We start from the raw sequence: 14,559 nt of genomic DNA, 5'->3' as shown, positions 1-14,559 counted from the left end.
GTCCGCAGAGTTACTGCTTTTAGGCACCAGGAACACAAAGCCAGATGTGTGTATTTGTGAACATCATTTGCATATGTCCACAAAGAAAGCTGAGTCCTGAGTAGTCTATATTCCAAATAACCTTAAATATTCTTCTCTGTACCTGAACAAGTGTTCTATTACTTAAAAGTCTTTATTTATTTTACTGAGATCATTTCTCAGAAAGCTGCACATTGCTGCACCTTGGGAAGTGCCCTTAGGAGCAAAACAGTAAAGAGGAAGCCAGTGTTTCCTGCAGCTGTGGCCAAAAGCTCTCCTCACTGGGGGGTGCATTACCTCTGTGAGTGTGTGTGTGAGTGTGTGTGGGTGTGTGTGTGTGTGTGGCCTGTCTGTGCGAGGCATGGTCAGCTCTCCTGCTGCTCTGTGACCCACTCCTGCATCATCATTTGATACAGAAGTCTTTAAGAAGCCACTCCTGCTCTGTGTCCAGCAGCAGGTGCTGGTAGCAGGATCGAGTCTGAAAAGGGTGCAGAGTCACCCACGGTTGGAGTTGCTGCCAACCTGGGGCTCCAGGCACTCAGACTGTGGTTCTGGGATGGAAGGACCTTCTACACCACCCAGCCGTCACCTGCTTCATGTCACCCACCTTCTCTGGCCACCCTGCCTCCCAATGAGCTCAGGGATCCTTCTCTCCAGTTCAGCCCAGGCCATGAACTTCCACCCCAGTTTCCACTTCCTCCCCAGACCGACAGCAGGGATAGCTATGGGGCAAGTGCCTGAGCTCAGGGCTGGCTTCACAGAACCACCTGACCATACAACAGCCCATGGCCCTGAGCCTACAGCCCCCTCTGCCCAGATGAGGAAGCCAAGACGCAGAGAGGTTGAGCCTCTTTCTGTAGGCTGTTCAGCTGGATGAGTTGGGCAGGTCCAAACCCAGTCTTGATCTTGCCTAGCTCGTCCCAAAGCCTTGGATTGGAACAACTTCATGGTTCCACCATGTGCCAGTGCTGTTTCATTTACAGACCACATTGCCCTGGGTTAGCTTACTTTTTAAATATAAATTTATTTTAACAATGAATGGGTCTGGGGTGCAACTCTGATGCACAGGGCCCTGGGATCCATCCCAGAACCTAAAAGTAAAAAAAAAAAAAAAAAAAAAAAAAAAAGTAAACCAGAACCAGAGGCTCTGAACTTGAGGCTGATTCTTGTTCCAATAGGAATTAACAAGAGAAGCACTGAAAGCTTCTGGCTCGTGGGGTTAGACTGAGCCCTTCTTGTCAACAGAGTGCGGGAGGGGGTGGGTGCAGAAGCCCAGCTACACCCAGATCACAGCCCACATCCTAGGTCTGCCTCCAGCCAGCAGTCAGTGGAAGGCACCAGTAAGCATCAAGCAAACCTTGACTCTCATTAACACCTCGCTTCCTCTTGGACCTCAGCCCTTGGCCCTGACCCAAGTCTTGTCTCCGGAAGAGAAGTTCTTTCCCTCTCAGTCACAAAGCACAGCTCATATCAGAGGGAACCAAGTGCCAACTCATTAAGAGTCATAGGCTCCTGCAGCCTGTGGCTCAGGGGTACAGTGGATACAAAGCCTGGAGCCCAGCTGGAAGACAGCTGGGCCTGGCATCACACTCGCCATGGCAGGAGGGACTTGTTTATCTCAGACCACACAAGAGAGTCCCTGCCCTGGAGGACTGGGAAAAGGATGTTGGTTTTAACTTTCTAAAATCATTCACTTTTCTGTGACTCAGGAAAAAAAAAGCCCCAGGGTGTTTCAGGCCTCTGTCCAGTCACATGACCCGTCCAGCTGCTCTGGGATAGCAACAGCAAAACAGAATGCTGAGTTCACAGAAAGCCCCAGGCTGGGCACAGGCTGCCCATCCTCCTATTTCTAGGCTTCCTGATGAATCCAGACAGGGAAGGCTACTCCAGGGTCATCACAGGGCACCAGAGCCTGGGGCAGCACCTGACTGTGTAACAGGACAGGAGGCGGGGCCCACTCCATGCTGAGAAATGTTCACCAAGCAGCCCCTTCTCTGGAGGAAAGCTCTGGTGTGGCTCTTGACAATGAAAATATTTCCACCACGCCCACTCCAGGCCACTCCCACAACTCAGAACAAGGTACAGGACTGAGGTCCACTTTGCTCTAAGGAACACGCTCAGTGCCACTGGCCTGAGAGCCTGGAGAACCAGCAAAGTCACCCTCACCACCCCAAGGGAGCCTCCTGCTCTGCCAACACCACACCTGGCCCTACGGCTCCCCTTGAAGGTCACATGAATTAACCATTCCCCTGTAACTACAGTTCTTGTTAGTCATCTCGTTCCTTCTACTTAATTATTCACTTACTAATTAGTAATTTGCAACAAAAACCAAATGGTAAATTTGAGAGGAAGGGGAAGAGCAAAAGAGCTCTTGGCTCCCATCCATGTCCCCTCCTTTCCCAGGCCACAGGACCCTGCAGCCCACCCACTGGAAGGCACCACTGAGGACACTGTAGCCCGCAGCACACATGGCCCTTTGGCAACTCCAACAGAGCACCCCTATTTGCGCCAGTGGAAAATGTGCCCCACACCTCACATAAAGCATATGACTGACACCCAGTATGGTGGCCCCTGCTGGTAGGTAGTCTCAGCTACTCAGGAAGCTGAAGCAGGAAGATCCCTTCAGCTCAGCAATACCTTTCTCAAAAACAGGGCAAAACAAAAACATGAGACTGAAAAAACAGACAATTTAGTTGCAAAGTCCAGAAAATTAATGGGCTTATTCTGTCCAACAGGGCTGTCCTTTTGGACAATGGATGGCCTACAGGAACTCCACAGCCCAAAGATCCCATCCTGGAGTCAGCAAACCCCACAGCCTGCGCGTCACAGTGGCCTTGAGTGCTGTGGTGGCTGAAGGCCTTTGCACTCAAAAATGGCTTCAAGGCTGTTTTCTTACAAGGTGGCAGGGAGAGGGTGGCCAGAGACCTGAAACAGAGGAGATGTTGAGGGACTTCCAGGGGACCAAGTGTGGGGTCCAACTCCACCGTCCCTCAGGCCAAGCTGGGAACACCGTGTCCCCCTGTGTAGGAGGACATGGAAGAGGCAAGGGCAGGGGACAGAGATGAAGCCTGGGGAGGGGATAGGAGATGGGTCAAGCTAAACCCTTCTGTGCAGGCTGCTGTCCTGATAGGGACCTGACTGGAGAGCCACAGTGTGACAAAGCTGTGCTCAGGCTCACCCCAACCTGCAGCCTCCAAAGCAGGAGAAAGCACAAAACAAGAACTAAGCTCAGACTGGGGTCTCCACAAGGCACGACTCTCCCAAGCACCAGCCCCACCCCACCAGCCCTCAGGGGCAGAGGACGGTCTGGACTGCGGCCCCAGGGGGCGTGTGTTCCTAACCATCTCAGAAAAAAGTCCTGACAGAGGTCTCCTAGATACCCAGATAAACTCCACAGTCATCACTGCCACAGCCCAAACATCAGGCCACCCTAAATAAGAAACTAAGAACCTCAGGAAGGCCAAAGGAATGACAAAGGAGCAGAGGGGTCATGTGAACGGATTCCAAACATGTTCCAGCCCCAACATCTGGAGCTGCAGTTAAGGACAGGCAGGTGCTGGTAAAACAGCATGGATTCCAGCCAACAGAGAGCCAGGTCCAGTCCAAGCTTCTCAGCCAGAGCAACTGAAAGGTCTGCCCTGGCTCTGATGCAGGCAGGGGCCTCTCATACCACACAATGCCCAGGGCCACTGGGCTGTGCCCAGCAGGGTGCACAGATTGCCATCACTTGGGGGGTCGGTGAGCTGTGACCATGGCCCAGCAGGGTGCAGGTAATGGCTCCCTCCACGCTCCATGTTCTGAAAAGGAGCACCAAAGTGATCTGTGTGGGCAACAAGGGCCACACAGATGGGGTGGAGTGACTTTTAGCTGGCACACTTGTCCCAAGGAAGGCCACCTCATGTCCTTTGGTCCCGCCCTTCATTGTCCTGCCTCAGCCTGGCCCGACTCACAGGGAATATGGACATTCCTCTCCCAGTCCCAGCCTGGTCTTTCAGCCTGCACGTCCTGCTCAGCATCCAGCAGCCCCTTGGAGGAGAAGCTCGATTCCATCTTGCAGATGACAGCCTGAGGGCCAGCACGGGGACAGCATGAGCACAGAGCAGGGGTCTCCACCGAGATCAGTTCAGCTGTCCCAGCCCTTCAGGCTTGCTGCTCACACCTGCCCCCTGTTTCCCAGACTCAATCCTCTGAGGCCTCCTCCACCAGGTGTTCATGGCCTGACTTTCTGTTTCCAATCCCTTGAACCACAGGGCAGGCTACATCCGTGAGCTTCCTAAGTGGCCACATTTGAAGACAAGCAGGATACTCACCTCGCAGGAAGTGGCTCCAGGCCGCAGCCCCCATTCCCACCCGGCAGCAGCATGTGGGTGCCCACCTTGAACTTCCCCATGGGACATCCACACTGGTACTGGCTGAGTGGATTTTTGATAATGCGGTGCCTGAGGGGTCCAGCATCCTGGGGAGAAGGCCATCACCCTTAGTACCCACAAGGGGCCTGAGGCAGAAAAGTCAGGGGGCTGGCTCCCCCATACTCGGGGCTGTCTCACTGCAAATGAGCCTTACCCGATAAAGAAGCCCAGGAGAGAAGAAGCACAAAATCACCCCACGAAAACCACACTCTGCTCAGGTGATGGCAGCAAGGCCGTCGACCTGCTGCTGTGTCCGAGAGGCTGCTGGGACACCATCCCCAGCCTGTCCTCCCATGCCAGTATCATCCAATCCCTAATGCTACAGATGCAGAGAAATGGACCCCAAAGCCACAGAGCTGGCCAGAGATCAAACCTGGTCTTACGACTTAATTATGACTCTCTCCTTTGGGCTCACGTTCAAGGTCAGACCTTCCACAGAAGCCTCTGGGAGAAATGTGCTAGCTTAGAGGTGTGATAAACATCAACTGGGTACCTATCCCCTGCCTTCACCTGTGTCAGGCCCCACACATAGGCTGAGAGGAGGTAAAACAAGCTGCAGCCCCTGTTACCCCCACATCATCCTCTATGTAGACCCCAGGTTAGGCAGGAAGCTTGCATGCTGACTGGGAAGGCAGTGGTCTTGAAGACACTTCCATCCACACAGATTGTCCTGGGTTCCCCAGTTCCCATTGGTCTCTAGAACCTGCCCACCTGCCTGGCATTTGAAGGGCCAGCTTCTAAAGGACATCCACCTGGACGGCAGCACAGAGCAGCTGTCCAGGATGCAACCCAGCACTTGCCTTGGCACCTTAGCTTGAACAGGTCCTGGTGGTCTCCTGGGCCCCACCCCCACAGTCAGAGGGCAGAGTGGGGGTAGGGAGCAGCCTCAGTCATCACAGCTACCCTAGGCTGAGCTGCCTCGTGGTGCCCTCTGCAGAGGATGCTGGGACCTGGCTCCAGCTACAACTGGTCACGGCTCTGGGGTTGCAGCCACAGAAGGAAGGCGTGGGTGACGTGGACAAGTGGGAGACAAGTGAGGACCCTCAACCCCACAAGTTTCCTAAAGTGCAACCCTTGAGCCTCCCCAGCTTGGGGCACAAGAGGGTTCAGATTTCAGTAGGCAGAACAGCACCCCCAAAGGCAGCATAGCTGAGAGCCAGCTCCAACTGCCCAGGAAGCAGGAGTCAGAGCTGCGTGGTGAGGTGGGGGCAGGTATGAAAGGTGCATGTGTGCAATGCGACATCCACCCAGGCACATGACACCTGGCAGCACTTCCTGAGTCTCTTAATGGAGCTGTTGTTGAGGGCTGGGTCCACGGTTTCGGGGGAGGAGATGCAGGTCACAGTTCAGTTTGAATCTGCAGAAACGCACCTGTCAGGGATAACAGAGCCAGGACCGAGAGGCTCGGGACCCCTGAGATGGAGACATATGAGCAGCCACCCAGCAAGCTGGTCCCAGACAGGGTGCTGACAGGGCAAGTGAAGGGCTCCAACCACTGTCCATCCGGGCCCCAGTGAGTCTGCACCATGCGCCACAGCATGGTCGTGGGCTCCTCCCTCTGAACTCGCTGACCTGGGCTTAACCCCAGGAGCCCCCACCAAGCACCTGTCTGGGACAAGCCATTTCGACTCTGAGTCTACCTCCCTCCCTGTAGGTTGGGTTAAAAATAATTCCTATTCAGAAAAAAGGTCAGAGCAGTGGTCATTTGAATGGGATGGGCAACAACTAAGAAGGGAGCACAGGTTTCTGGAGAAAGGGCTGTTCTGTGCCTTATGAAACAGGCTGGGGTGACAGGGAAGACTTTTTCCCCAGGTCCCCTAGACGGTAACTTTGGGGCCACCAAAGCTTCCTGCTGCCCAGAAACCCGAGGGCACAAACATTTCAGCCTTCATAACTTCAGCCCCTCAGGTTTCTTTAAAGGACCAGGAGCCAAGGGGCAGCTTGGTGGTAGGGCACTGGGCTGGCACGCACAGGGTCAGGGTTTGACTCCCAGCACCAAATTTGGGGGACAGGTTATGAGTCTGGACCCAGCTCTCTGGATCCACAAGGCCTGTGGCCACCCTGAGGACCTTGGATGCCACTGCACCCAGCTTCTGGGCAGGCAGAGCTTCATTTGGGGGCTGTGTCTGTGCCTACTGGCAGGACAACCAGCAGCAAGGACGGGGGCTTTCCTAAGAGAGGGAAGGAAGAAAATCTCATCTCAAACACCTGAAATGACCAGGAAAATGATTAACTGGAGCCCTTTGAGCACAACAGCAATTAAAGATAACCTGTACTTACACTTTTCCCTCAAACAGCAGCACAAATGGCCTTCAGTACTAAGCCCAGTGAAGTCTACAGACCATCCTGGGCTCTATTTATTTTTAGACAAACAGAACAATGAACACGTTGCCCATATCCACCCCAAGCCACTTTGTTGCTGTGGACCCGATGTCACTGTTAGCGTTATCACGCTGGCTTACATCCCAAGCATTCCTGAGTGGTTTACATTTAACTCCACGTCACAGCAGTCAGCCATGCTGGGCTCAAAGACAGCAGAGGACACAGAATCCAGCCCTAGGGACAGCCAGTCCTTGGACAGTACCAAGGGTGCACCTGCTGGCACCTCTGCCAAGGCCTGCCTAGCGGGTCCCAGCTGCTCCACCCAGTGGAGAGTCCCAGCTGTGGGGACTGCACTAGGCCTGAGGGCTGTAGGCGCCATGAGTCAACCCAGGGCACACAAGCGTGACACCTAGAATGTGCATAGAATCATTTAAGGATCAAAGAACAAAAGCATTAGGTTTTTGCAAAGCTCTTTCAAAGTGTTCTTCACTGTTGCTCTCTCCTCAGGGTCCAGCACAACAGATGATATGGCTGGAGCCCATGATGTCAGCATGAGCTTTATCAGCTGCCTCCAAGCCTCCTGTTCTGGGGCTAGGATCCTCTGCCTGACACTGAGACAAGCTGTGCTCAGGGTGTCATGGGCCACATGGCTCCCTGTACCGTGAACCCTCACCAACAGGGTTCAGGAGGACCCCAGTTCCTCCTACAGGAATCTCTTTTTTTTCTTTCTTTCTTTCTTTCTTTCTTTCTTTCTTTCTTTCTTTCTTTCTTTCTTTCTTTCTTTCTTTCTTTTCATTGGTAATGGGGATGGAACTCAGGACCTTGTACTTGTGAGGCTGGCAGAGGCACGACTGATCTAAATCCCCAGCCCCTCCTACAGGAATATGAAGAGGCAAAGGGGAAGCCAGGGCTGCTTCCAAGTGGGATGTCTCCTCTGTTAATGACCACAGAAGGCCTCAGTGGCCCTGTGTGGGCAGGGGATGTCCTACCTGTAGGTGATCCTCACTTCTGTGCCAGGCTCATCGCGCTCCCAGATCAAAGCGACACTCTCGGGCGCCTTTCGGACATGCTGGTCCAAGCAGTTGACTGCACAGAAACAGGAGCACAGACAGTAATTGCTGGGCTTTAGAGCAAAGATAGGGAGTCCACTCCCTGAGAGGGTCCCTGCCCTCACCCACAGTTAGGAGAACTCACACTCCTAGAGAGAGAGGGAGATGTGAGAGCCACGACGACAAGCAAGTCACCACACAGACATGGTCTCACAACCAAGAGTACCTAAGGCAGCCATGGTCCCAGTCCTGGCTACCCTTTGGCACCTTTTGGCCCCTCCTCATCCTTGGGCCCCACTGGCCTCCTGCTTCCTGGGATCCAGGGGTCTGTGTGCAGCCAGTACAGGGCAGATAGCTTGGGCCATGATTGTGGACCCATGGGTGGGGTGCCCACCAGGGCCAGGAGCCAAGCCCTCTCCCAGGTGATCAGCTGGCACCCTACCAGCCTCTGCTGCACTGTGGGAAAACACCATCCCAATTTCCCCATCCCCCTCCTGTACCCAAGCTCAAATCACAGGGCTTCTGTAGAAACCGGTCTGTGCTGCCATCTGCTCTAATCCTCACTTACCCGACACCCTGTCTCAATCATGAGATTTCAAGGGAGAGCCCCCTCCAGCCCTGGAAGCTGACACCTATCCACTCCCACCCCTGCCTCCAGGAATTTCGTGGACATGAGCATCGTGGGGAGCTCAGTGCAGTTGCTACCCCATCCCTCAGGGTCACCTCAGTGTCCTGTGTGTAAATCATACCTAAAGTAAGGAATACTCATGGAACTGTGATTCCCAAAGGTTACAGGAAGAGGGGAAAGGGGAAGTCACTAATCAATGGGTATGAAATTTCTGTTATGCAAGAGGATTAAGTATAAAACAGTGTACAGCTTCCATCTCTCTACACACAAACTGTACTGTACACTTTAGAATCTTTTTTTTTTTAAAGTGTAACATGCCAGGCGTGGCAGCGCACGCCTGTAATCCCAGCACTCGGGAGGCTGAGGCAGGAGGATTGCTGTGAGTTCGAGACCAGCCTGGGCTACAGAGTTGAGTTCCAGAGCAGTATGAACTACATAGTGAGACGCTGTCTCAAAAACAAAACAAAACAAAAAAAAGTGTAACAAGGTAAATGCTAACAGGGGAAAATACTAATGCTACTAATTGACACAGGGAATTCCTCCGAAGAACTTGAAAAGAGAAGAAATGATTGGGGGGAGAGGAAACAAACTGACAAAGGACTCAGAGATAGGGTAGGAGGTACATAATTGGTTGGTGTTAGTGCACATGCGTGTGTAAAAGTGTGCAGGTATGAGGAGGTATGTAGGCATGTGGGTGTGCATGTGTATGCATATACAGGTGTGGGATGTGCATGGGGGGTGTTTGTACATTCACGGCTGTGTAAGTGTGCATACGTGCATGTATGTGTACAGCTGTGTACACTCGCCTGGCTGCAAAGGGCTCACACACACCCGACCCTGCACGTGGGACTCGCTGAAGGGCAGCAGGTGCCCAGACATTCTTCGCACTGGAGCATGACAGCCTGAGGTCAGGTGAGCCTCCCTCAGAGCCCAAAGGTCATGTGCTGGGCAGGGGGGCAGAGCAGACCGAGGCAGGGCCCTGCCACAGATGGACACCACCGGGTATGCGGGGAGCAAGGTGCAGCAGCCATGTCCAGGATCCAGGCAGGTCAGCACAGAGCCCTTCCCCATCAAGAGGCTCTGCCAGAGACTCTGGGGAGTCCTCACTCCAGGCACTCTGCACAGTCCCCTTCCAGCCCACACACAGACCCAGCCCACACTTCCAGTGTCCTGGGCCCTACATCTCCCTCTAAGAGCCTGAGATGTCTGGTGCTACCCACATGGCTTCAGACCACCTGTCCAGGTCATGTTGGTGCAGTTGCTCAACCCAGAGCTGGGAGCTGTGGGTCATGGAGGCAGGGACGGCTGGGTCATGTCCTCCAGCTACAGGGTGACATGGGAGTCTAATGGGTCCCAGGTGGCTCCTCTGTGTCCAAGAAGGGAACACACTTTTTCTGGCTTTGGCCCTTAAATAGAAAGCCTCATTTTTTGCCAAAATCAGTGCTTCTCAACCTTGCAGGTGTTAGAACCTCAGAACCTGTCCCAGCCTTGTGCTGTGGCTGTGGCTGCGGGGCCCAAAGGGACTCATCTCTTGGGTCCACACCTGCGCATTCCACTTTGTGAATGCAGTCTGCAATTGTGGCTAAAAATCAGGTCTCCAGCCCAGCCCCGGCTGACCACTCACAGGCAGCAAACAAAGCCCTCTCTTTTAATCCAAACCTCAGCTTCCATCAGTCCAAGGAACCCATTCCTGCCTCTGACCACGCCTGCAAGAACTAGGTGTTTCCCACTGTAGGTTCAGAGGGTGACTCATAAGGGAAACACAAACAGAACAACCCATCTCTGCTCACAGCCACCATAGTATAAGGTGTGCAGGGACAGCAGCCAGAAGCACACGCTGGCTCTTAGCACATACTCAGGGTGTCTGCTATTGTCTGAATCCAGGACGGAAGAAAGGATGGAAAGAAGGAAGCAGGAGGGAAGGAAGGAAATTCTCACATCTCTAAATTTAAAAAGTGCAAAATAAAAACCTCATTCAAAGAGTTGAGAAGTGGGACAAGAAAGTTTGGTTTCCACACATTTCCAAGGAGAGCTGCCCAGGCCCCTCCTGCCTCATGCCTTCCAAGCCTTTCAGAAGCACATGGCTCCCTCCCACCCACTGCACTATGACACTTCCTTCTTCCGCCAGTGGTTCCCCTTCTGGGGCCCACCCATCCTGGGTCATAAGCTCTGAGGACCCTGCAGGGAAGAGGGTGGGATTGCATCACAATGTCCCCCAGCAGCTGTAATGACCTTAAGCGACACACTCAGCTTGATCTGTTCTTTACCGTTAAATGAACATTACAACAGGCCACTCTTTGAGACTAAGCTCTTGCACAGACCTTCTGGGCTCTACCCGCTCCGCTCTGCCCACTGCAACGCTGGGATGAAGCATTACCTAATTCTAGAATGGAGAAATAGAAGCCAGTTGAGATCCTCACACACATGGTTGTGATTCTGTCCTTTGATAATGAACTGAGGAGCCATTCCTCCTCAGAATGAGACCCCATGGCCTTGACAGTTCCTGGGTTACTCACTACTATCCTTATATTGGGCCCTATATTTCCACATCTGCACAGAGGGGCCACCAACCCCTCCCTGTTGGCATCTTGAGAGACGGCTGAGGCCTCTGGGAGCAGAGTGTCACCCCTTGGCCACTGTGCTCTGTCAAGTTGCAGGAGCGCAGGTCTTGCCTGGGCCCACGACCCAGCCTGCAGCAGTTATGCTAATGCCTCTTGGTGGGCCTCAAGTTTTTAGTTTCATTAACAAGAAAAGAATTGCAAGAGTTATGATTTCCATTATAAAGATGGCACATGCTAACACAGGAATTTTCAAGAACTCCTTTTTTATTTTTTTTGGCGGTGCTAATGGAAACCAGGGCCTCCAGCTGGCTAGGCAAGAGCTCTGCCACTGGCCACACCCCCAGCCCTAGCTTACTGGTTGGTTGTTTAAATATATCCCTCACACACAGCCCGCCTGTAAGGGAACCCAGCACACAAAAATACAATCATAATCAAAACAAAACAGGCAGTTAATAGTCACAAAAGGATTCACAATAGCCTTTCTTTAAATAGCAAACCTCGTGGCACATTTTAAGATATGACATCAGTCACAAAATATTGTATTTGCCAACTTTCTAGAAGAGAATGCTATTTAAAGTAAGTCAGGATTCTGATGAAGGAGAAGAATCCAGAGATCCTTCCAGAGGACCCGCCCCCCCGCAAGATTGGAGTCAATTTTCACTTAGAGTTCCTGAAAAACCTTAGACAAGTTGATTCAATCACTGAGAGGAAACAAAGTACTGAGCTTGCGTGTGGCCTCTTGCTGTCATCCGCTTTCTGAATGACTGGAGGCATGCCACAGAGAAGACAGTGACAGTAAAGTGGCCTCCATTCCTGCAGAAATGCCCCAAAAAGCACGGGAAAGGGCTGGGGATGCAGCTCAGTGGTACAGCACTTGCCTAGCCTGTGAGAAACCCTGGGTTCCCCAGCAGAGCAAGAAAGAGAGAAAGGCAAGGGGAGGGGACTCAGTAAGGGCTCAATAGTCAATGCTTGCTTAAATATTTGTTTGCTCTCTTGGTCGAGTAAGAATATGTAATTTTTAAATAACTCAGACTCAAAACTGGAGTTTAGAAAAGAGAGCTTAGCTGTGCTTTGAAAGCAGCACACAGTTTCCCTCCAGTTCTGCATTTACAACTTCCTGACCTCTGGAGTTTTTAATATCTGTCAAGTTTCACAAAGAACAGAGCCAAGTTTCAAGGGCCAGAAAGAATCCTTCAGAACTTAGCTTTCCAGAGAAGCTTCTGCAAAGCAGCAGTGGGACATGCAGCAGAGGCCCTGCCCTGGGCCTGGGACACTGTCACCCACCCCTGGCCATCAAAGCTCAGCTGCAGCTTTGAGGGGTCTGTGCTTCTTCCAAAGCCTGCTTCCCACCCACCCTAGGCCTGTCGGTTCCTATAGAACCCAGCACTGGGCAGGTCAAGGGCCTCCTCAAGTGCTTCATTAATAATTAACACTGGCTGTTGATTGGGCTAAAGTGTGCTCAGGGCTCTACAAGTCTTATCTAATCCCAAGAAGAACCCCATGCTGGGGATGCTGATAACCCCACCCCACTGATAAGATAAGGAAACTGCAAGCAGGTAGCCCTCCCTGTCCAGGCCAGAAGGGACTAACAGGCATACCCTGACCTGTTGGAACTCCCACCCAAGACAGTGCCTGGACCTTGCTGACTTGCTGAGAAAAGCCCTGAACAGTTTTGGGGCCAAATCCTGCGACTCAGTCACCCAGGATGTAATGCTCCATTTTCTGTTACTCTGGTGAATTACCTGAGGTAGATCAGTTCTGGAAGCTCTTGGGCCTGCACTGGGTGATGATCCTGCCAACAAAGTCTCAGGTGGCAAAAGCCATCGCAAGACAGGAGGCAGAGAGTTCATGCTTGTGCTTTTGTGTGTGTTTATGCATGCATGCATGCATTTGCACACACCAATGTGTGTCTTCTGCTCTCTCTCCCCCATCTTTCTACAAAGCCACAGGATCCCACCATGACAGCTGCACCCCATGACCTTACCAAGCTCTAATCACCTCCAGAGTCCTGACCCACAGGACCTGGTGAGGAGTGGGCTTGGGGTGGGTTTATATGTAACAACAGTGACTAGATCAGAACTCAGTATGCATGATCCTTAGTTTATAGACAGGAAACTTGCAAGACAAGCAAACACAAAGCAGGATTTAAAGTAAAAGATGTACCCAGACCTCTGAACTGCACTGTGCTTCAGTGCCACCCCATGCCATGTTTGCTTGGTCTGTGCCATCTCCAGAACATGAATCTTCATGTTGTTTGGCTTGGAAAGGCTTCACTTGCTTTGGTTTGGGGCACAGGCTAGCACTAAAACATGAAGGGCTGGCAACCACTTGTTACTTAGAGACCACAGGTTTGCACCCAGATAATCCTACTGCTGCCGTGGTCTCAGGCCACATTTTGAGAATTGGTCCAGATGTCCCTGAAGGGAGGATGCAAGATGCAAGAAGCCAAGGTCCATGTTCAGCAGACAGACTGAGCCAAGGCTTCTCCAACCTCCACAGCTTTCTAGGGAGCTACCTGCTCCTGTGGCCTGGCCTGTGCCAGATGAGGGGACAGACACCCCAGCTGAGGCAGGACAGCTACCAAAAACTGCTCTGCTACAAGTCAGTTTTCTGAAATTGTACCTGGCTCGGCTCTATCAAGGGAAAGAGGCGGAATTCCCTGCTGCACAAACCAATTCTTGACGTCACTGGTCTTATCAGTTCAACCCTGAAGGAGCCAACTGTGGCCTCCGCCTGCCAGGGAGTCTAAAGGCAGCTCCTAGAGGACCTGCTCTGTGCCCTGACCGTGCTCTGGCCATGCCCTGGCCAGCCCCACTGCACCGGCCCTCAAGGGCACATTCCACCCATTCTGTACACCAAGTGTTTCTCCTTCCCCACTGGTTCAAGGACACTATCTGCTGACTCAATTATAAAGAAAACTCTGATCAGGTGACTCATTTTGATTAAACCTGCAACATAAGGTGCAAAAATCCTTTGACAAACAGACACTGCCTATCGCTTCATGTCAATTTCTTAATATAGCTAATGTTTCTACAGATTGTTGATCCCCAGTGAGCCCTGAGCCAGATCTACACCTCCCACACAGTCCTACAGCCATCCTAAGAGAAGAGCACTGTTGTGGATTTCACAAGAGCCAGACTGAAGATCAGAGAGTAGAGTAGTGGAGACACCACATCCCACCTGACTGTTGCCTTGAGCAGGGCAGGACCTTGTCAGGAAGATCCCTGCCCCAGCCCAGGTTCCTATCCTGATGGCCCAGGGCTGCAGGCCTCCCCAGGACCACCCTGCCTGTCCAGCCTGGGCTGTCTCTTCAGATCCAGGAGAGGGCAAACGCACACCCAGCCCAGATCTGAGCCAAACAGCAGAACTCAGGCTCAGCAGAATCCAAAGGACTAGGGTTCCCTGAAGCTCGTTTCTGTGCTCCTTACCACCACCACCAGGTATGCAGCAGGTGTGGCTGGGGCTGGTCCTCCAGCACTTAGAGCTTTCCTAAAGAGATAACCCACTCTGACCGCTTATGGGGCACTCTCTTCCCCTGGACCCCACAACCACCCCGCTCTCCTTTCAGAGCA

At 52.5% G+C, this 14,559-nt stretch overlaps 1 protein-coding gene across 1 annotated transcript in view; it reads right to left on the bottom strand.

Annotated features, from left to right (window-relative positions):
- Positions 1 to 14,559, bottom strand: part of Acss1 (acyl-CoA synthetase short chain family member 1) — a gene marked incomplete at its 5' end in the record, with an annotated part of 36,322 nt that overhangs the window by 20,915 nt on the left and 848 nt on the right. Inside the window, one exon of the mRNA XM_010625624.2 lies at positions 7,739 to 7,835. Within this exon, the coding sequence (XP_010623926.1) occupies positions 7,739 to 7,835 (97 nt within the window). The remainder of the gene's footprint in view (positions 1 to 7,738; positions 7,836 to 14,559) is intronic.

Source organism: Fukomys damarensis, unplaced genomic scaffold (assembly GCF_012274545.1).
Source record: "Fukomys damarensis isolate Sample0158 unplaced genomic scaffold, DMR_v1.0_HiC HiC_scaffold_7, whole genome shotgun sequence".
NCBI classification, from domain to species: domain Eukaryota; kingdom Metazoa; phylum Chordata; class Mammalia; order Rodentia; family Bathyergidae; genus Fukomys; species Fukomys damarensis.
This window is presented reverse-complemented; position numbering and strand designations above follow the sequence as displayed.